Here is a 22,194-nt window from a genome sequence, read left to right as displayed (position 1 = left end):
ACAAGCTGTGATTGCTGTATTTTAACAATGGAAAACAAGCATTTTTTAAAAAAAGACAGTATATTGTAGAATGAAGAAAAAATTGCAGATCCTCTAGATAGGTGGAATTTGAAACTGTTTTTGTAGCAAAGACGTCTCTCTCGGACACAGCTTAGGTTCAACCGCAAACATTTGTATTCTGGAACAAACTATTGTGGAGTGACTTTACAAACACATTATCTATCTTGAGTTAACTGGGAATCAATCGACATTAAAAAGTCCACTCGTGTGGGCAAGCCCTCTGTGTTCAGTGACCTGAACTGACATAGTTTCACCATTCTCACTTTAGAACAATATTATTGCATACACACAAAATATTTATGAATATTTTAAAAGGGGTTTGCAGCCATAAAGGTGTCTTCTTTGATGGAACTACACAGACACAGCACATTGGGTCAGAATACTTTTAAAATCCAAACTATCCCCACAACAAATTGTCTTCCTTTTAAGTTACAGGGATACAAAGAAAATGTTGCTTCTGTGCCTAAAAAACAGATTTTTTAAAAATTAGAAGTTTTCTGATTGAACATGGACCCATTTTTCATTTAAACAAACTACAAATTCAAAATGTGAGATTTGATGTGTAATGTAGTTATATCAAAAATCCACACCCGTCCCTACTAGTTAAATGTATACTTCAGAAAGGCTTATTTAGTCCAGTAGCATAACCAGGAGAACTTTCCCAGGACCGACAACTGTGCTGATACTCCTCTCCACTTTAACACTGATACTTCTACAAAAGGAATTCAGCCTCAATAGGTCAAGGGCAGAAGGTCTAAAAATGTCAATTTCATAGAATCATAGAATATCAGGGTTGGAAGGGACCTCAGGAGGTCATCTAGTCCAATCCCCTGCTCAAAGCAGGACCGATCCCCAATTAAATCTCTCTCACAATGAAAACAATTGAGTAAATTATTGTTAACCAGAATTCCATTAAATTAGAAAGGTGCACTGAAATGAACTCCATTCTAGCAGACTCTAAAATGAGTTCTCCCAACAGAGATGGGTTCTAGCTTAAGGTCATCCAGGCACAAGCATAGTAAAATCCAATTTAACAAGAAGTATAATCTTGTCCAAAGACCCTGCAATCACTTGCCCACTGAGTATGGCCTTTGAGAAAGCTCCCTTCCTGAGGCAAAGAATGAAGACTAAAAAAGTAAAGACATTTTAGGTTACTTCTTTGGACATCTGCCAAAACATCAACTGAGTGTAAATCTGCAAAATTTGAGGACAGGCAGGACAAGAAGTTCCTCAGTTCTGAGTTGAACTACCTGTAATTGCAAATGAAATTTAGTTGCAAGAGATATTTACTGTACTGTTTAAAAGATGATCTGTCAGGGTCTGTAAAGCCAATTATTTATATTATAGTTGCACCTAGGAATCCTAATTAGGGTCAGTGCCTAAGTTCCCTGTAAGCTCTGCAGCAGCCTATTTAGTGTTGCACAGATACACAGGGAACCTGCCCAGGGACCTGCCACAGCCAGGGGGAGGGGAGCCCCTCCCCCGACCTAGCCCGGCCCCCACCCTGCTGCGGCTCAGGGAGGGGCGCTCCGAACACAAGCCCGGCCCGCACCTGCTGTGGTGCCCCTCCCCTGGCCCCAATTCTGCCACAGCCCGGGGCACCCAGATCTGCTACAGCTGGGGCACCCCTACCCGGCCCAAACCCAGCCCTGGCCCTGTCATGGAGCCCCTCCCCGAGCCTGAACCTGCTGCAGGAGGGGCTCCTATCCTGTGGCCCCAGCCCCGGAGTTGCTGTGGCAGGGAGAGGTGCCTCTCCCCCTCCAGCCCAGGTGCTGCTGTGGGGAGAGAGAGCTGGAGGGAGTCCTCTCTCCCTACTGTAGCCCCAGAGCACCCTCCTGCACCCCAAACCCCTCATCCCTGGCCCCATCCCAGAGCCCACACCCCCAGCTGGAACCCTCATCCCCTGCACCCAACCCTGAGCCCCTCATCCCCGACTCCACCCCAGAGACTGCACCCCAACCCTCTGCCCCAGCACTGAACCCCCCATCCCTGGCCCCGCCCCAGAGCCTACACCCCAATCCTGAGCCCCCTCCCACACTCCAAACCTCTCACACATCACCTCCATATTGGTGCACATAACAAAATTCATTCCGCACGTGGGTGGGAAAAATTAGAGGGAAACACTGGTCAGTGACCCACCATATTAAACATAATTTGTGCTAGCAGAGTTTGGGTCTCTCCCCCTTTCTATTGGCTGTACCACGTTTATGAGTCTGCCACTGCCCCAGATCTAAGGAGATCTGCAGTACACACTCATGCTTGCAGATCTATAAGTCCCAGGTTCAGTCCCTACAGATGACACAACCAAGACAATAGTTACATATTCACTGAAGAAACAAAGAAAACTGTCCACATCCCAGGAAGCTGACAGCCTAGGTTACAGGATGGACACAAGCGATATGAGGCAGAGAAACAGAATTTAGGATACTGGGAGGATGAGGTAACAACAGAACAAAGCTTAGCCTGAAAACAGGAGTCTCAGCTTAACACTTACCTAAATGAAGCCAGTGATTAAGTCCCAATGCTAAAATGACCATTCATTCAGGAAAGCTAAGAAGTTTTGAAATTTAAGGATGATGAAAGATGAGAAAGACATCACAAGAGCTGCTAAGATCACTACTAAATTGTCAGTTCAGGTACAGTGACCAAATAAACCTTTTGAAATCCACCTATCAAAAAAAAAAAACCCACAAAAAAAACCCAACAAAGAAAGATTACTCACATTGTCGTAACTGTTATTCTTCGAGATGTGTTGTTCATGTCCACTCCAATCAGGTGTGTGCGCGCGTGCATGTGCATGGTAGCCGGAAGATTTTCCCGATAACCGCATCTGTCGGGTCGGTCCAGGCACCCCCTGGAGTCGCGCATTCATGGCGCTCAATATAGAGTCCTACAGACCCACCCCTGCCTCAGTTCCTTCTTGCCTGCTACTTCGACAGAGGGGAAGGAGGGTGGGTATTGGAATGGACATGAATAACACATCTCGAAGAACAACAGTTTGAGTAACCGTTTTTTCTTCTTCGAGTGCTTGTTCATGTTGATTCCAATCACAAGCCCAAGTATAGGTGGTAGGATCAGAGTCTTCCACTGATTGGAGCACTGCTCATCTGAAGGCCGCATCGTGTCTGGCCTGCTGGGTAATCGCTTAGTGCGAAGCGGAAGTATGGATGGAGGACCACATCGCTGCCCTGAAGATTTCCTGAGTGGGAACCTGGGCCAGGAACGCTGTTGATGAAGCCTGCGTCCTGGTGGAGTGTGTAGTGATTGGAGGTGCAGGAACACCTGCCAGGTTGTAGCACTCATGGATACAGGACGCTACCCATGACGAGATGTGTTGGGATGACACAGGCTGACCTTTCATTCTGTCCGCCACTGACATGAATAACTGGACCCATTTTCTGAACGGTTTTGTTCTCTTGATGTAAAAGGTTAGCGCCTGTGGACATCCAGAGAGTGGAGCCTCTGCCCACTGCTGCTGGAATGTGGCTTAGGGTAGAACACCTGGAGAAAAATGTCCTGGTTGATGTGAAACTGCAACACAACCTTCAGGAGGAAAGCAGGATGAGGCCTGAGCTGAATGTTGTCCTTATAGAACACGGTGTAGGGAGGCTCTGATGGTAGGGCCCTGAGCTCAAGACACCTTCCTGGCCGAGGTTATCGCTACCAGGAATGCCACCTTGTAAGAGAGGTAGAGCAGGGAGCATGTCGCTAATGGTTCAAAGGGGATGGTCCCATGAGCCTAGAAAGGACAAGGTTGAGGTCCCAGGCAGAGATAGGCTGACGGACGTTAGGGTATAGCCTGTCGAGCCCTTTTAAAAATCGGCTGACCATAGGGATAAGAAGCACAGAGCGGCCCTCTGTGCCCAGGTGGAAGGCTGATATGGTGGCTAAGTGCACTCTTATTGATGACAACGAGAGCTCCTCCTGCTTCAGATGAAGGAAGCAGTACAGAATAAACGGCACTGAGGCTAGCATCAGTGACAAATGGCACTGTGCCAACCACATTGAAAATCTCTCCCACTTGGCAAGGTATGTGGCTCTCGTAGAGGGTTTTCTGCTGCCAAGGAGGACCTCTCTAACACGATCTGAACAGCAAAGCTCCAACGAGTTCAACCATGGAGCTTCAACGCCATCAGGTGAAGCGACTTGAGGTTCGGATGTTGAAGACGACTGCGATCTTGTGTCAGAAGATCCAGGAAGAACGACAGGGTCATTGGGGCTTCCATGGACATGTCTAGGAGAGATGTGTACCAGCACTGATGGGACCAGGCTGGTGCTATCAATATGACCTGAGCTCGTTCTTGCTGGATCTTGAGGAGTACCTTGTGAATGAGTGGTATGGGCAGAAAGGCGTATAGGAGACAACCTCTCCAATGTAGGAGGAACGCATCCGCTTTGGAGCCCAGGCTGTGATTTTGGAAGGAGCAGAACTGCTGGCACTTCCTGTTGTGTCGCGTGGTGAATAGGTCTATCTGGGGAAGTCCCACCTCTGGAAGATTGAAATTGAGACATCCGGGCAAAGGGACCACTCGTGGCTGTGAAACAACCTGCGGAGGTGGTCCGCCAGCTTGTTCTGTACCCCAGGGAGATACAACGCTTGCAGGTGTATTGAATGTTCAAGTCCCACACCATGAGGGCTTCCTGGCACAGGGGAGAGGAAAGTACATCCCTCTGTTTGTTGATATAGAACACTGCTGTTGTATTGTCTGTCATGACTGATACACATTTGTCCCATTAAGTATGGCCGGAAGGTCTGGCATGGTAGGCACACCGCTCTGAGCTCTCTGACATGGGTGTGGAGACCAAGTCCACCTGAGACCAGAGCCTTGAGTCCTGCGGTCTCCCAGATATGCTCCCCAGCCCAAGTCTGATGCGTCCGTCACTGGCGAAATAGACGGCTGTGGAGTGGTGAAGGGGACCCCTGAGCATACCTCCTGGGTGTCAAGTCACCACAGGAGGGAGTCGAGCACCAGGCGAGGCAGGGTCACGATCCTGGTCCAAGCTGTCCCAGGCTGGGTGATACACGGACATGAGCCACGGCTGAAGAGGTCGAAGCCTGAGTCTGACATACTGTACCACAAAGGTACAGGCAGCCATGTGTCTGAGAAGATTCAGGCAGTTTCCTGCTGTGGTGGTGGGAAACTGTCTGAGACCTCGAATGATATTGGTTAGGGCCTGAAACCTTGCTTCTGGCAGGTATGCCCCGGCTTCAGTCAAGTCCAGTACTGCCCCTATAAACTCTATCCTCTGGACCGGGGACAGAGTCAATTTTGCTTCATTTAGAAGGAGACCCAGGTTGTCGAAGGTGAATCTGACCTGAGCTTCCACTTGGGTCCTGGAGCAGCCCCGATCAGCCAGTCGTCGAGGTACGGAAACACCTGTACCTGGTGCCTGCGCAAGAACGCGGCAACGACTGCATGCATTTGGTAAAGACTCAAGGTGCTGCTGGCAGGCTGAACGGAAGGACGGTAAATTGGTAGTGGGTACTGGTGACTACAAACCTGAGGTACTTCCTGTGGGGCTGAGTGATTGCTATATGAAAATATGTGTCCTTCAAGTCGTGGGCGGCATAGTAGTCTGCTGGATCCAGTGAGGGGATGATGGAGGCCAAGGAGACCATGCAGAACCTGAGTTTCTTCACAAACTTGTTGAGTTCTCACAGGTCCAAGATAGGCCTGAGGTCGCTTTTGGCTTTCGGCATTAGGAAATACCGGGAATAAAAGCCCTCATCCCAGTGCTCCTGAGGAACCTCCTCCACTGCCCCTAGAGACAAGAGCTACTGCACCTCCTCAATAAGGAGCTGCTCATGAGAAGGGTCCCTGAAGAGGGAGGGTGGAAGAGCACAGAATTGGATGGAGTATCCCCTCTCTACTGTGAGGTGCACCCAGTGGTCCAAAGTGATACGGGACCATACACAGTAGAAAGGGGACAGTCGGGAGGAAAAGGTAAGGCGAGGTAGATCCAGTTTTTTTGTTCTGGTGCGCCGTCCTCGACCACAGCTTCAAAAGGCCAGTTTGGGGCCGGAAGGTGGTTTGGGTTGGCCAGAGCCCTGGCCTGAGGATGGGTGTTGTCTTTTCCTGCTCCTCCTCAGAGAACCGTCCTGGCAGGTTCTGCTGACAGAACCTCTGAGGACGTTGTGGCCTAAAGTGTTTTCACTGTGTGGCAGGAGTGTGTAGGCCCAAAGACCTGAGGGTGGCTCGTGAGTCTTTCAGGCTATGCAGCCTCTTGTCTGTCTTATCAGAGAAAAAAAAAAAAAGAGTCACACCCTCAAATGGGAAGTCCTGAATGGTCTGTTGGACCTCATAAGGGAGCCCCGAGACTTGGAGTCAGAAGCCCCTTTTCATGGCCACCCCAGTAACCATGACCCTAGAGGCGGCATCAGCACCGTCCAAAGCAGCCTGGAGGGAAGCCTGAGAGATGAGCTTTCCCTCCTCCACCAAGGCCAAGAATTTGGGTCAGAAGTCTGAAGGGAGGAGCTCTGCAAATTTGGCCATTGCCGCACAGGTATTATAAGAGCACCTGCTGATGATGGCCTGCTGGTTCGAAATATGGAGCTGAAGACCCCCTGTAGAGTAGACCTTTCTCCCAACAAGGTCGAGTCGTTTAGCCTCCCTGTTTCTAGGGTAGGGCCCCTGGAAACTCTGCGACTCACGCTGATTAGCAGCCTCCATGACAAGAGAGTCGGGAGGTGGGTGGGAGTACAAATGTTCGTACTCCTTGGAGGGTATGAAATAACGCCTCTCGTTGTGCTTGGCAGTGGGTGGCAAGGAACCTGGGGTCTGCCACAGGGCTTGGTGGTATCCACAATAGTCTTAATGAGTGGTAGGGCAACACGAGAAGGTCCTGAGGGGGCGAGGATATCCACCATGGGATCAGCCTCCTCGACCACCACCTCAGCCTTAATGCCCAGACCCTGAGCCCTTTGCAGCAACTGTTGTAGCACCCTGCTGCCCTCAAGCACCAGGGCTATGGCTGTGCCTGCCAATGCCTCATCCGGAGACGACTAGGAGGAAGCCCCTATAAACAGCAGATGCTCCCTGTCATCAACTCCAAAGGGGCCCTGAGACTCTCAGTGGAATGTCAGCACTAGGGCTGTCAACGCTGAACTTGGCGTTGGTATGGGCACTGATGGTACCACCGGTGGAGCCAGTGCCGAACCAGCTGCCTGAGCCAATGAAGGTGGTGGGGCCGTTGTCTGTGCCGCTGTGGGTGCCGAAGTCATCATCGATGCCAAAAACGCTGTTGGCGCTGGCGCAGCAGGTGATGCTGAGGTTGCTGTCGCCACCGAGGTTGAAAGAGTCACCGTGGCTGAGGCTGGTGCAAGTGGTTATGCCACAGCCAATGGCACTGGCATGTGGGCAAGCGCCGAGGTGAGCTGCATGGTTGACAGCGGGACAAATGTGACTGAGGCCACCGAAGACGCTGAGGAGTAGTGCCCTTGGATCCCTCCCTGGCTTTGGTGAAAGGCCCAGGGGGTCTAGAATAGCCACTGTGGTGGCCATAGCTGGGGCTCTCGCGAGTCTCGCCTTGACCTTGATCGTTGGCTCCTCCAATATACAGCGGTAGGACTCAGACTCTGACTCCGAGGTCTCCGAAACCGAAGACCACGGAAGAGCCGAGCTTCGGTGCCTCAAGCGTCGATAGCTTGGGGAGTGACTAGGCCCTCTGTCTGAGTGGGCCAGTGCCGAAGGACATGGCGTGAGGGAATGCCTGGACATCACTGCTGGTTTCCCTCCTGACTGCACCTGGGGGTGGGTGGGATCGCCAGTGCCGGAGGTTCCTCCCTCCTAGGGTGCAAGAATGGCACTATAAGGTGCAGCAGATCCCGAGCAACTTCGAAAGTTACCAGTGAATGTGGGGGGCTCCGACTCAACTGCCTCGTCTGGGCAGGAGTCGATGAGGCCCTAATGGAGGATTCCGAGCTGTGGCTTGCCTGGGGTCTCGCTTCTTAAGATTTAGCCAGAGGTGACTGACTGTCTGGCTTCTTTTTTTTCTGAGGCACCGACAAGTGAGACCAGCGCCTGCTCTCTGCTGGGCCTCAGGAGGTATCATGCTAAGAGTCCCGGGATGAGTCCTTTCTCGGCACCGAACTTGATGACGACGCCAGGGCGCTCCGCGTAGACGAGGAAGTGTTAGGAACTGGGTCCAAATGGGGACGTAGAGCTGCCTCCATGAGGATCATTTTAAGCCGCTGCTCCCTTTCTAGGGCAGAACTCGCAGCAGACCTTACAGCGATCCTTTTGGTGACCCTCCCATAGGCACCGTAAATACGAGGAGTGTGGATTGCTCTTTGGCACGCACTCTGTGCAGACTACACAGTTTTTAAACCCTGGGGACCATGGCAGACCATGGCTCCAGGGAGCTGAAAGGGGGGGTAAAGACCCCAAACAACTCTGATCACTAAATACTGACTAGTAACTACTAACTACTAAGATAAACTAACTATATACAAACAACTGGAGTTGAACACGCTTGCTAAAGCAAAAGCTACAGGAAGTTTCAGCCTACCATCACTGATGGTAAGAAGGAAATGAGGGGATGGCAGGTTGGCAGGGCTCTATGTTGAGCACCATGAAGGCGTGACTCCAGGGGGCGCCCGGACTGACCTGACGGATGTGGCTATTTTGCTGTTACAAAAGCAAAGGGAGTTTTTGAAACAATTGCAGCAAGTGTACACAATTTCAACAATGTTGAAAATACTGATTGTGGCATCCCAATCCCTGTGTCATGAGGTATCGAGACAGAGAAACTTCTACTGGCAGTATTCATAATGACTGGATTTGTTGAGCTTCTACCTCCACTCCTGGCATCTAAATTAACAGCCCTAGTTCCAACCTGGCTTTAATAGACACAGACAAACTTTTCAGAGAAACAGTGGATTAGTGCAAATGTTCATTGCCTTGGCACCCAAAGGCCGCCTGAAGAGCCTTAGGATTGGATTGTAGGTGTTTGCATCAATGCTTTTAGGCACTATCTCAACTTCATGTTACAAAGGCAAAACAAAAGGATACAAAACAATATGAAAACTGCCAAACTACAGTAAGAAAGAAACATTTTAATTATACTGTAAATCTTCATAAACTTTAGCATCATTGAATATAATTTTTGAAAACTTTTTCTATTGTTATTGTATATTGGCTACAAGTACAGTCCTTCTAAAGGATAAATATAATGCAACAAGTACGTTAGACTTATCCAGCACAGTAATACAATCTCTTGCTGCTGAGTGCATTCATTTCAGATTACATGATACACTGAGCTACAGATATTCATCTGCATTGAAATCAAACTGGTTTTCAGTGATCATTCAATAGAATGCTGCAATTTGACAGGATTTATTCAGTCTCTCAATCATACTGTTCGCTTTCAGCTATTTCTGAAATTTACACTTAGAATAAACTTTTACAAATATCAACTGCTAGTTTTCTTATAAAGAAAAGCAATCATACTGCTGAACTGTTAAATGTAGAGGAAAATGTATGATTTAAATCATATATAACAGGAAGATAAATACAGCAAATAATTAAAGACTAAGACAATTTAATGAAAGGCTAGAATAAAGGTAATTTACTTAAAGTATCCACTAATTTTGCTCCCAGCCCTCAGTGGGCAAGTAGCTATTATTGCATGTCCCTCTACCAAGCAGATGGAGACAGGAAATAAATAAAAAAAATTATAATACTAATCCCTAAAAAGAAGCTAGTTCTGATTGAAAATTCCAGTTCATAGGGGACACCCCAAAACCTCAACTTAGTGAAAATACTAGAAACAAAAAAATATGTGATGAAAAAGATCTACAGTACTGCTTGAGCTGGAAATCCATAGTAATGTTGTGAGGATGAGTTAACTAGTGAAAAAATATTTTTAAGATTGCTACAATCAATATATTTTTAAAAAACAAAGTATCTAAAACAGATAAGGAAGAAAAGGACCAGAGTTCCTCACACTTTAGTCAAGCAATCTCAGGGTAGACTCTGTCTGGACCTAAAGAAGAGTAGGAATAGTCAAATTAGCAAGTAAATTGCATTTCTCCTATGCTCTGTAAGTTAGTTCAGTCAACTGGTCACTTCAAAGGCAAGACATATGATGAGAGGACTGAGATACATTGACCCATCAGACCTAGGCAAGCAACACCACCTGTCAAGAAGGCATTTCCAGATTACTGCCACAACAATGAGATGTTTACAAAAAGGTGAAGAGATGTTCAGGTCATATCTCTGCAGAACTCCAGAGAAGAGGCACACACCTTTTTCTGCCCTAACAGAGTGGGCTTCAACTCCTAGAAAGGAACCTTATTGGTCACATGGGCCTCTGACAGATGAGAAAGGCTTTTAAGTTTTATTACCTCTCTCCATAGACAAATAAATGGTCTGACTACTGATTTCCCATACTCTTTTAAGTAGACCCAAAAGGCCTCTCACATCTACAATACGAGGCGGCTTCTAGTATTCATCCTTTACAAAGGGTCTAAGGGAAGTAAGTAACACAACATGAGCAAGTTTCACAAAGGAAAAAACCTCAGGAAAGGAGGGACTTGTTTGATCATCTCTTTGGCTTGGTAAAAGACTAAATTACCTACAGGAAGTTCCATAACACTCCTAATTGAGCAAATGGACACTAGGAAGATAAGTCTTAAGGGCGAGAAGTCACATGGACACTGGCCTCAGAGGCCTGATACTGTGGGGAGGACAGGTGAAAATCCATGGGATGTTCACAACTAGCCTTAGGTCCCAGAAAGCTAAGGAGCTCAGATCGCAGAGGGCTTGAATTTGTCCACTATCTTAAGATTGTGACTGTTTCTAGGGGAGTCCAACAGAGGAATTATTTTGCCCCCAATAAAGCACAAAGAGTTGCAGTTTGCACTCAGAGTGAGTGCTCAAACTTTTACTAGACTATTTTGGAGGGGGTTGGGGGGAAAGAGCAATAGAACAACCAGGACTCAAATATCCCTGCACCTGGAACATATTTGACAGTAATAAGCATTGGAAGTAGCCTGCTTATGGACTTACAACACAGTAAACCTATGACTCCTTTTATGCAGTCAACCACTCAAGCCAAGTGACCAACATAGGTGATTTCAGGTTCTGGTGGAGTAGCTGGCCTTGAGAAAATAAGTCTCCCCAGAAGGGAAGGTGGAAGGAACTTTTACAATACCAGAAGTACACTGGATGAGGATCTTGATGCTTTCTCTATCTTACCCTCACCAGAGGGAAGCATAAGCTAAGACGAAGTGCTATGGTTGCCAGAAGGCATTGGCTCTCATGGGTAAGGGATCCCTAATTGGAAAGAAGAATTTTGGGATCTTCATTTTCCTCTGGGTAACCATATATTGCCAATTCATGAGCATAGCTAATTTATGCAAAAACACATTTGTGTCACTGCTTCCCTGTCCTTTCTCTCCCATCCTCTTAACATGTTTGTTAAACATACATGTTGCATCTGATCTTTAAATTTAGATTGTAAACTCTTTATGTCAGGTACTGTTTCCTACTGTACACCTGTACAACTACTAGTACAATGGAGCCTCTAGGTGCTACGGTACTATAAATAATATAAATAAGTAACTATAATACTATGCTTCCCAACAGTTGTTATTCTTCAGATGATTTGCGTTGGAATCCATCCTGTGTATCCTGCAGTCTAGTTTCCCATCTATGTGTATATAGCTGAGAAGGAGATAAGGTTTCTTTCTAACCACATATGGGTCTGGGAGAGTCTGCAGCTATGCCTCTTTTCCTGCATTCCCCAGTACATGACACAAGCGATTATAGGAACACTTTTTGTCTGCATTCAGTGCATTGCCCTTCAGGCTGCACTGAAATGCAGGAAAGCACTGCAGACTGCGCTTATTTTCTGGAGGTTAGTTAGTAACGTGTTTTTCCAATAGTCATAGAATGCTAGACCTTCATTCCACCTAATCCCTTCTCTTTTTCCCCGCCTCCCACCCCAGTCCCCTCCTTTCCTTATTCATTTATGTCTTCTCCTATTTTATTACTGTTACTCCCACAGTAATATGTTATAACTATATAGTATTGTCTGGATTTGTACTGGATGTTTGACAAGTTGTAAAACTGAATAATTCCAGAATTCTAATGGAGATCTCATGAAATGTGTGGTATTTGGAAACATATACAAGTTAAGTCATTTACTTTTTTGTACTTTTCACTGTCTGTTTTTTCATGAAAACACACAAACAAACAAAACCAATAAAAAATCCATCACAAAGATCAGCAGCCCAGAGCTGCCTTGTGGCCAAAACAAGAATCCCAACTAGGCAGACCAATGAGCTACGCAGGGGGATCTAGAAGGGAGACTTACTTCAGGTCTAGAAATAGACACAAATAGCTTGAGCACTGACCCAACTGTAAGAAGTGTGCTTCAACAGCCAGAGTTGGAGGAGGTGCTATTATGATCTTGACGTTCTAAAATTCTGGCACATCTTGCGGGCAATATATAGTTTACGTTTTGAGAAGAAAATTTAATGAATTATGCTACCATCAAATAATCCCCATTTTGTCTGTAATACAGTGCTCAGGGCTGTCTTCTTGTTCCCTCTATGTTAGTGTGTTTTACACCATTACAATAGACTGTTTCTCACTATCCTTAATTATTGTTTCTCACTGCTGTAAAGAGACACCAGGTTAGTACAAATGGCTAGATCTTATTCTCAATTTTTAAATCTAACAACAAAAAGTAAGTTTTAAGCATATACACACAAAAAACCCCACTGGCAATTTTTACAAAGTTATATATATATACATAACATAAGGAAAATACTTTGCATGTATATAGGTAAGAAACTTAAAAATCCACCAACTGGAGTGATAACTAGTCCCTACCTTACTTACCGATCTAAAATCTTACCAATGGCTACAAGTAGAGGTGTGGGGCAGCCTGATGATGTCCTCTGGATTTACTTTCAGTTTCTCTGGGAAATTTCAAGGACCACCATTCACCTCTTTTTCAGCTTTTCAGATACTTTCAAAAGGTAGAGGATTTATTGACTATTCATGATGTTCTCACTTTTCCACAATCATTTCTACCACACAGTGAGTCAGAGCCACTGAATTCTTTCTTGCTGCATTTTCCTGCTTCAAATCATATTTGGGAATAGATAGTCTCTATGATGCATATACCCCAATGTGCTGCAGGTGAGATATACTATGACATATCTTCCAGTTCTATCACATCCAACTGGAACACTTCTAGATTTCAGATGGTCACAAAGGCAGGTTCAGAGGATTCCATACAAACTGTTTTCAAGTTTAGGACCTGAAGACAAGCCTGTGCCAGGGTACAGATCTCCTGCATGAGTGCAGAGACATAAGCCTTCATTTTCTGAACCACGGGCTCCTGCAGGCAAGCTTTGCTTTGCTACAGTTTGAAATGGCCTCTTGGGCAAACTAGCTCCTGAGAGCTTCAGGGAGCTCTTGGCCCTTGTCTGTGACAGTCAAATGGCTCCTATAACCCCAGGAAAGACTGAACCTTATATACTGCTAATATCTGCAAATCCTAGGCGTGGAATGAGCTGGTCAACCAAAAACAGATGGACAAACCTTCCTTCCTTCCTTCGAGCAACAGTCAATAACATCCACTAGTTTGCTAAAAGGGTAGGGAGCTGTAGCCAAACCAGAAGGCAGGGTTTTGAATTGGCAGTGTTTTTCCAGTGTTGTGCGGCACACACAATGAAATCAGAGATCAGCTATACCACCCCATCTTGAGTGGATTCCCCTTAAAGGAAGTCTTCCAAACACCAAGTCAGACATACTCAAAAAAACATACTGCATAACAAGATTTCTACATATATCTATATTACACTGTATTTTAGCACATAAAGTCTACCATTTGTCAGCTAAGAGACAAATTAATGGCTTAACTATGTTTAACTACTTTCTCAAGAAGAAAGGCACTTTGATACAAAGAGCTAATCCTCCCTTGATTTGGCATGTCAAATATCGAAATTTGCCTCTCCGGGTTGCAATTCCTGAACAAGTCAATGTCAGCTCGAAAGCCATAGACTAAATGCACTAGCAGTCATTGGAATGCTTTAAAGAGGCAAATTTTGTAAGGAAGAGTTTATTTCTCAAACACTTTACCCAATGGATAGAAGAAAGAGACTCACATCTGGCATTTCTGTAAAGCAGAAAAGGGTCCTGCAGCTGGAAATCTAGGTCTTTAGTGATGGGTTCTGTGCGATTTTCCATGCTCAGCCTGTTCATAATGGTGAAGCCATGCCTGGGAGAAGCTGATCTGTAAATTACCAAGCAGAAATCATAGCAAGTTAAGGAAAAATATGAGTACCCCTTCTTTGTCAGACAGTGCTCCAAAATTATTATTTCAATAGAAGCAGTTATATAAAATCTAACTATGTTGCCAGGGAGGAAACTGAACAACAGTCTTGGAGCCTGACAGAATTTTTGGTTCCTTTGTGAAATCCTTTTGCTTTCTTCAAACCCCTAAGCTCTGTATGAAAAATGACATAGATAACTGTGGCCACAATGATTGTTTTTTTAAACAGTCTGCAGCATCTGAGGTGCTATAGTTTGAGTCTCAAAGCCTCTAGTCATAATCCTAACTATTTGTGCATGCAAGTTACAGCAAGTTCTAAGGCCTACAACTTTAGGAACCGGCGATAACTTACTAACGTAAAATTGTCCTCAGAGCATTGGTGTTATAGTATCCAAGAATCAGAACAGGTCTACACCTTCCCACTGCAGCAGAAAATGGATATTGGAGAGACAGTTGTGGGACAAAATTAATTAAAATTTTTACTTTTTTCTTTAATACACAAAGATAATGAATTATTCAAGTCACTCCAGATTTTCAAAACTCCCTAAGTGACATAAGAGCAGAAATCCCACACTACTTCCAATGCTAATAGGAGATGTTACTTTGGAACTGAGTTTGACAGTGATGGACAAGACACTGACTAAATGTTTGGGATAAGTGCCAAGTACAGTAATCACCAGCGGGTGTCTTCATTAACTCCAAAGCACAGGAACCTGCATTACAGGAAGGGAGGCAACAGAAAAAGAAACAAAGGGTGGAAGTGATAGAAAGAATACTTGATGGTAATAGCCAGAATTGTATTTCTCTGAGTCTTTTAATGTTATCCCTAGCAGGTCTCATGTTTGACACTTAGTGTAAAGATATTTTTCACAGTTCACAAAGAGGAGCAGGTGATAAATAAACCAGTTTATTTAACTGTAATGCTAGACATTTTCACATTTCCAAAATAATGGTGAGAATGGATTTGTTACTACATCATCTGCAGAAAGGAATTCCTCAGTTGTACCCAACCCAGTTTCCAACAGATACGAACAGATGATTTTTATTGTGATAAGACCTAAACTTTATAAGCCTTTTCAACATCAACTGACACTAAAATGTGAAGGGGACTATTTAGTTATTGTTTGTAAAGTGATCTAAAAAGAAGAAGCCCTATGTAGAAGAGCCAAATATTATTACCCGGGAAAACAATGCTCTAAATGAATAAAACTAGAGAACATAATTAGATAGGGGTATGAGACTGGACAATGCCAAACCACATTAAATTGTGCTGTGTACGCTGGTGTACTTGGCATTTTCTGCTCAGAACTGCTAAAAGCCAAGGATCCATTGAAAATAAAATCATGTATTCTCTTATCAAAGAGAAGGAAACTAGGGAAGGGAGTGACAGAAAGAATACTTCATGGTAATAGCCAGACTTGTATATCTCTGAGTGTTTTAGCATCATCCCCAGCAGGAAGCAGATATTTGACACTTAGGGCTTGTCTTCACTACCGGGGTAAGTTGACCTAAGTCATGCTACTTCAGCTACGTGAATAACGTAGCTGGAGTTGATGTAGCTTAGGTCGACTTATCCTGATGCCTTCACTGAGCTGCATCGACAGGAGACGCTCTCCGGTCAACTTCCCTTACTATTCTTGGAGTGCTGGAGTACCAGGGTCGACTGGAAAGCTCTCTGCCGTCTTCACTGGACCCACTAAATTGACCCTTGCTGCATCAATTGCAGCAGCATCCATCTCCCGGTAGTGAAGACCAGCCCTTAGGGTAGAAACATTTCCTCGAAGTAGTCTTTCAAAATAAAGATTATAGTTTTAGTCTATCGCTTTTCATTTTTGTAAAGCTCTTTATTTTATTAAACTCTTTTTTTAACCGTGTATTTTTCAGTTTAATTATGTAATTGAATGTCTTCATTCTACTTTCCAGCCTGTGCCTTTATTTCCTACTTAAAGGCAAGGGCTGGGAAAGGGTTAACTCTTAGTGCTGTGACTAAGAATATAGGGGGAACTGAGCAGAAAAGACTGCAGCTACTAGACTGAGACACTGCAACAGGTAAGTGAATATCCTTCCTCAACTTCCTTCTTCTCAGGACTCAGAAAAGGAACTGGAGTGGTGGAGAGACTAGAAGCTGGAGGCTAGTTGCAGACAGCTCCAAAATTCAGGTCCAGTGTACAAGAGAATCATATTCCTGATTCAGAGTGGGCAAGGCACCTTTGATCTGCCAGACTCTGCCATAAGCAGCAGAAGCAGGAGCCAGTTCCTTCCTCCAGCCGTGGCAGATACAACAGCATCTCTTACTTCATCCATTCTTGTTCTTCTCTACACAGATGAATAGAAGAGTGGGTGTGAGGAGGTGCTGGTACTGACTTCTACTGCTGGGTAGGAAGGAGCCTAGAGATCAACGTAAGCTCCCATACTCCCTAGTAGAAGGTTGGGTCCACTGTACACCTGGCCTCACATGCTGTTTGTCACCTCCATATCCCTCTCTTCCTGACTCAATCAGGGGGGCCTCCTGCCTCCTCAGTCCCCGTCATTCTCTTAGCTGGATCCTCAAGAGAAAAAAAACAGAGGGAGGAAATCCACTTACCTGTTTGACTACCCAAGCCTAACAGCTGCAACCCTATGTCTGCTAGCTGCCTGATCTTCTGCTCGTCACATCAACAGCAGGCAAATCATGATGCAACCCCCTGGAAGCCCAGCACACAGATGATAGAGAAGGCTTTGCAACATACCTGTGTGATACAAAAGATGAGACTAGATGATCTAATGGTCCCTTCTGGCCTTAAAATCCATTAAATTATTCCCCACCTCCCCAAACAACCCTGCCTTCAATTAAGAGGTGAAGAGCTAGAAAACAACAAATGTAATAAAAAACTGAACCATGAAATTAAAACAAACATCCAGAGCCGTTAGAAAAGAGAGCCACTGAGAATATCTTAAACACCTGGGGTGAAACATGCATGATAACCACACTGTAAGTAATTTGATACCGAACGAAATGTAAGGAAAATGCATGAACTTTCCCCTAAGCCAGGAACCAATTACAATTGTATTAAGTCCTGACATTTCCTTAACCTTGATGAGTACTATTATTTACTCTGCCATTTGGCTTTTTTGTTCTGCAACCTTGTTACAGACAAATGTTACATCCTACTTTAAATAGAACATTGTCAAGATTTATCAGATTCATCAGCACTGAGATCTAAATTACATTTCCAAACCTTATCCACATGAACACGTACAAAGTGACGTTCTCCTTTTCAATGATCCCTTCCCTGCATTGTCTCTGACAATTTCAAACTAACTTAAGTTATTCTTTTTCACCATGTAATAAGACAGGATTTAGAGTGGTTACTTAAGGATTCTTTTTAGCAGGCTTTTCTACTTCCATAGATTTTATGTTCAGACATTAAAATATAACATTCTCACCTTGTGTAAACAAAGAGTGTTCCTTCCACATCAGTTTTCTCCTAAAATAAAAGAAACATTCAAGTAATTCAAATGAAAATTCATAAGGTGAAGGAAAACCAATGTTTTCCACAAAACAATCACATAGTATCAGCAGCAGGTATAAGACACACACTGGTATAGCGAATTTAACGTATTGGATCATTAATACAAGACAGCAGTAAAAAGGGATTATCCTTATGAAGAGGAGAAAAGTGGATTTACTGCCATAGTCATAGTCCATTGCTGATGAAGCAATAGGAAGCACAGGAACTATTACTTTGTTAACCATAAATAAGCCACCACTATCTTCCTTTTACCAAAGACCATCACAGTTACATATCTCTGACTGAAATGAGGAAATAATTAAACCAAGTTTCAGGGATTTGCTAGTAAGAGATTACAACTACCATAGTTCCCCTTCATCCTTCAGCTGAATCAGGTCTTACGGTAAGACACGAAAACCATCAGCTCTGTATTTTTTTCTTTTTAGTTCCATTTTTTTTTAAAAGAAAAAAAACTCACAGTTGTCTTTTTATCTAATTTTTTCTCCTGATATCCTGTCAGCCAAGATAATTGATGAGTTGTCATTTTAATAAAGAAACATCAGCGTCTCTACCTGATCTACTGGATGTCAGAAAGCGCCAGTACATTTATGCATCTGCATTCCATTTGACACATAATATCCCACTTACTTAAAATATGTAAGTTTTTCTGGTCCAGGGACAAAAATTTTGGAGACAAGCTCTTTGGGATCCTTCTAGATGAAAGATACTGCATAAAATCTGTCCACACAAAGATAGAGTTACATTTGAAAATCATGCCTAAACATAGTTCCCCTAAACCAGTTTTGATCACTGTTTAACCCCATCAGCATTAGCTAATCAGGAGTGTTAAAAATGGATTTGGGGAAAAAACTTTAAGTAAGTTTTCCATACACAGCTCTATTTGTTGTATGCACAGGGGTTAGATGAAAATCATTATCACACTTTGACCCAAGCATATTCAGTCTGACAAAATATTAATGGGTCACTCAAGATAATCTTTTTTTTTTAAAATATCATCTGTATTACTAATGTTTTATATTTCTTAAAATCGGATATAATTGTCAATATTTATTTTTTGCCCATAACTCAGTGTGGACTTTGAAAATGGATTGGTAAGCTTCACCTCCTCCTAGTATCAATTTAACTTTCTTATCCTCATGTATCAGCACATTGCATTTGTGGGTTTTTTCCCTTTCCTCTCTCTCTCTCTCTCACACCGCAGGGTAATACTGAATTAAACTGCTATTAGGTTTCGAAGGACTTTCTTAAAAAAAAAAATATCCATAACATTTATGTTTGAGGGGTGACTTACTCAAAATTGTCTATTTAAATAAGATTCCAGTCCTATAATCTGATTGTTATCAGGGTCTGCCCATTCAATCACCACTGCAGAGTGCCACTGAAGACAACAGAAGCCTGTACAGGCATACTTACACAGAGGAGATTGCAGGATCAGAGTTTAGACATAAAGCACTACAGCGTATAATGTTAAGGTTGCACAATTAAAACAACGAAGAGACAGGAAATGCACGAGTTAAGATTCCCAGTTATATATCTTATATGTTTTATGTGTGTATAATATTTTAAGGAACAGATTTTAAAAGAAAAGCAGGACTACAAAACACTACATATGTGCAATGCAGCTGAGTTAGTTTTTCTGGAAATCGTTTAACTTTTGCATTTACTGTCTTTTTATCATTTCTGACTAGATAACCTTAATGCTGCATTAACATTATTTATTTAATTTTCTCTTTCTTAAATGGTTTAGGTAGTATCTGCTTTCTTTTGGCTAAAAGTCCTTAATATATGAATGAAGAAAATAGACAAAATTTAAGATAGAGGAAGGAAAGGAGAAAGAAAAGAAATGCAGAGAAAGCTTGTTCATTTCAGCTTGTCAACGACATACACCAGTCCAGTTCTTTAACAGAGTGTGCACTGGGTTAACTAGGAGGCACCAATCAGTAGCTATTACGTGCATTGAAATGAGTGCTTTTCTGAGGAGGAAAAGCCCTTATTAATGGTCCATCTCTCTCTGAGTGTCCATTTTGCATTAGATACGTCCACAGTGCAATTTTCAAATGTTCAGAATTTTTAGATTAAAGGTTGAAATTTCCAACTACTTTTTTTTAAATTTTATCATGGACATTTCTCCTCACCAAAGATTAGCTTGATGCCAAGTTTCAAAGTTCAGCCATATTTGAGTTTCTTCTCCAAAAACAAATCTGGCCTTTTTTTTTTTTTCTAAATTATAAACACACAGAGGCTTAGGCTGTATTTTTTCATTGCATACAACTTCCAAAAACAGCTGACAAGATTTCTGTCAATTTTCCCCAAATAAATAACTTTTGGGAAGAGACCAATTGTGGAAATTTTTAAACAAATGGAGAATTTTATGAAGTTTTAACATATGAAAATGAGAGGATAACAATTGAAACTATATTGTATTTGCTTTCAAATGAATCCACTAGACAGTGCAATGAACTGGAAGAGACTCAGGAGAGAAAGGAAGTTGGTTCAATGTGTATGGTTCCTTGCTGTGGCCCTGATCTATCAAATAACTTAAGGCTTGTCTATGCTGTAGCTCATGTGCTTTAAGGGGGTCTGAGTTCTAAAGCCCACTAACCTGTTGTGCATTACTTGTAGGGTGACCAAATGTCAAAATTTTATAGGGACAGTCCCAATATTTGAGGTTTTTTCTTATGTAGGCTCCTATTACCCCTCCCCCCCCACCTCCTCTCCTGATTTTTCACCCTTGCTATCTGGTCACCCTAATTACTTGGTCCATGTAGGCCCTGTTGGTGTGAAACAGCACAATGTCAAAGTGCACTAGGGAATCTTTAGTGCGCAGAGGGTCTACATGAACCAAGAAACACTCAACACATTTGTGAGCTTTAGAACTCACACAACACCCCCATAGAGCACACTACCCCACGTGCAGACAAGATCTTAAGTATGTACTTAACTTTAATTGCATGAGAAGTCCCACAAACTTCAGCATGTTAAGCACATACTTAAATCCTTTACTAGATCAGGGCTTCTATAAACAGTATTCTTATTATGAAGATTTGTTGTATTTGCTGCTTCTTGACCATTGGTACCCCATTATTGGTAACACACACACACTATTCCATAGAGCGTTCCAGCTACAATGCACTTTCCATAGAACACTGTATTGTATTCGTACACTATATACATATAGACTATATGCTCTTCAAGGCAAGGACTTGTTACCTGCTTTAGCACACATTGTTTAATAAGCACCCCTATGAATTTAAAGTTCATCAAGCCAGCATGGGGGACGGGTGGGGGCGGGGGACGGGACGACCACCTCTTCTTTCTCCCAACGATCCTCTCACCAGCTTTTGACTGGTGCTTAGTTTCAGAATTTGTGCAGGTGAGAACCAGAAACGGTTATTTTTCCCTTTCGGGTTTCACAGTGGACGTGGACCTTTATAACTGAGCATATTTTATAAGTTAAAGAAAAGAAATACACCCCCAAGACTTTCAGCCACGATCCCTCTCCTTTCCCTCCCAGCTCCCTCACTCCCCAAGTGTGTGTCTGTAGGGGGTGTCTTCCCGCTTCGTGCCCTCCCCATGTCGGGGTGTGTGTGTCCCCACTGCCTACTCTCCCCGAACCTGTATATGTGTGGGGGAGGGGTCTCCCAGCTCCCTCCCCACTCCTAGCCCCCCCCCCCCCCCCCGTGTGTGTGAGAGAGAGAGTCAGTGGGTCTCCCCGCTGCCTGCCCTACCCCCAGGCATGGGGGGCTCCCGGCCCTGGGCGGGGGGAGGGTCTCATCTCACGCACCCACTCGTTGGCGCGGTGCCCGAAGGTGTAGAGCGCCACCTGGCTGGCCACGTCCACGATGCTGCTGATGTAGGGGTCGTGGCGCTGCAGCGCCGCCAGGCTGATGTCCAGCCCCTTGCCCAGAAGGGCGGCCCCGGCCACCGCCGCCGCCATTTTGCCTCCAACAACAACACTCACGGCGCGCTGGCTGGGCATGATTAATCTAAAGCCGAGAACAAGATCGAGCCCTTCGACAGAAACAAACCGGGGCCAGGGTGCTGGACCCAGACGCGGTAGTCGCGCGCCGAGCTCACATTGCTCAGGATTGTTGCCATGAGCAACAAGATAAACTCCCCAAGGGCGATGTGCATGACAATCAAGTTGGGCTATTTCCTGCACAAATCCAGGTTTTCTCACATCCCCCCACCCCCATACACACACAAATTCACTCTCCTGCTGGTAATAGCTCATCCAAACTGACCACTCTTCAAGTTTAAATCCAAGTTAAACCAGAACATCTGGGGGGGGGGGGGTAGGAAAAAACAAGAGGAAACAGGCTACCTTGCATAA

General features: G+C 44.3%; 1 protein-coding gene across 3 annotated transcripts in view; it reads right to left on the bottom strand.

Moving 5' to 3' along the window:
• DCP1B (decapping mRNA 1B) overlaps positions 1–21,817 on the bottom strand; it is a 61,332-nt gene extending 39,515 nt beyond the window's left edge. The window contains exons 1-4 of one of the 3 annotated variants that reach the window (XM_084640436.1): positions 21,646–21,741; positions 17,776–17,816; positions 16,934–17,078; positions 14,183–14,310 (exon numbers count right to left, since the gene is read on the bottom strand). In XM_084640436.1, coding sequence (XP_084496562.1) covers positions 14,183–14,279 — 97 coding nt within the window. In that variant the 5' untranslated portion in view covers positions 14,280–14,310; positions 16,934–17,078; positions 17,776–17,816; positions 21,646–21,741. Of the gene's footprint in view, positions 1–14,182; positions 14,311–16,933; positions 17,079–17,775; positions 17,817–18,018; positions 18,040–21,645 lie in introns of those variants that run through there. The other 2 variants (XM_084640434.1, XM_084640435.1) reach the window with 2 other exon arrangements.
• Positions 21,818–22,194: the final 377 nt, after the last annotated feature.

This window comes from Lepidochelys olivacea (genome assembly GCF_965140295.1).
Source record: "Lepidochelys olivacea isolate rLepOli2 genome assembly, chromosome: 1".
NCBI lineage: Eukaryota > Metazoa > Chordata > Testudines > Cheloniidae > Lepidochelys > Lepidochelys olivacea.
The sequence above is the reverse complement of the archived record's forward strand: the minus strand, read 5'-3'. Positions and strand labels throughout refer to the sequence as shown.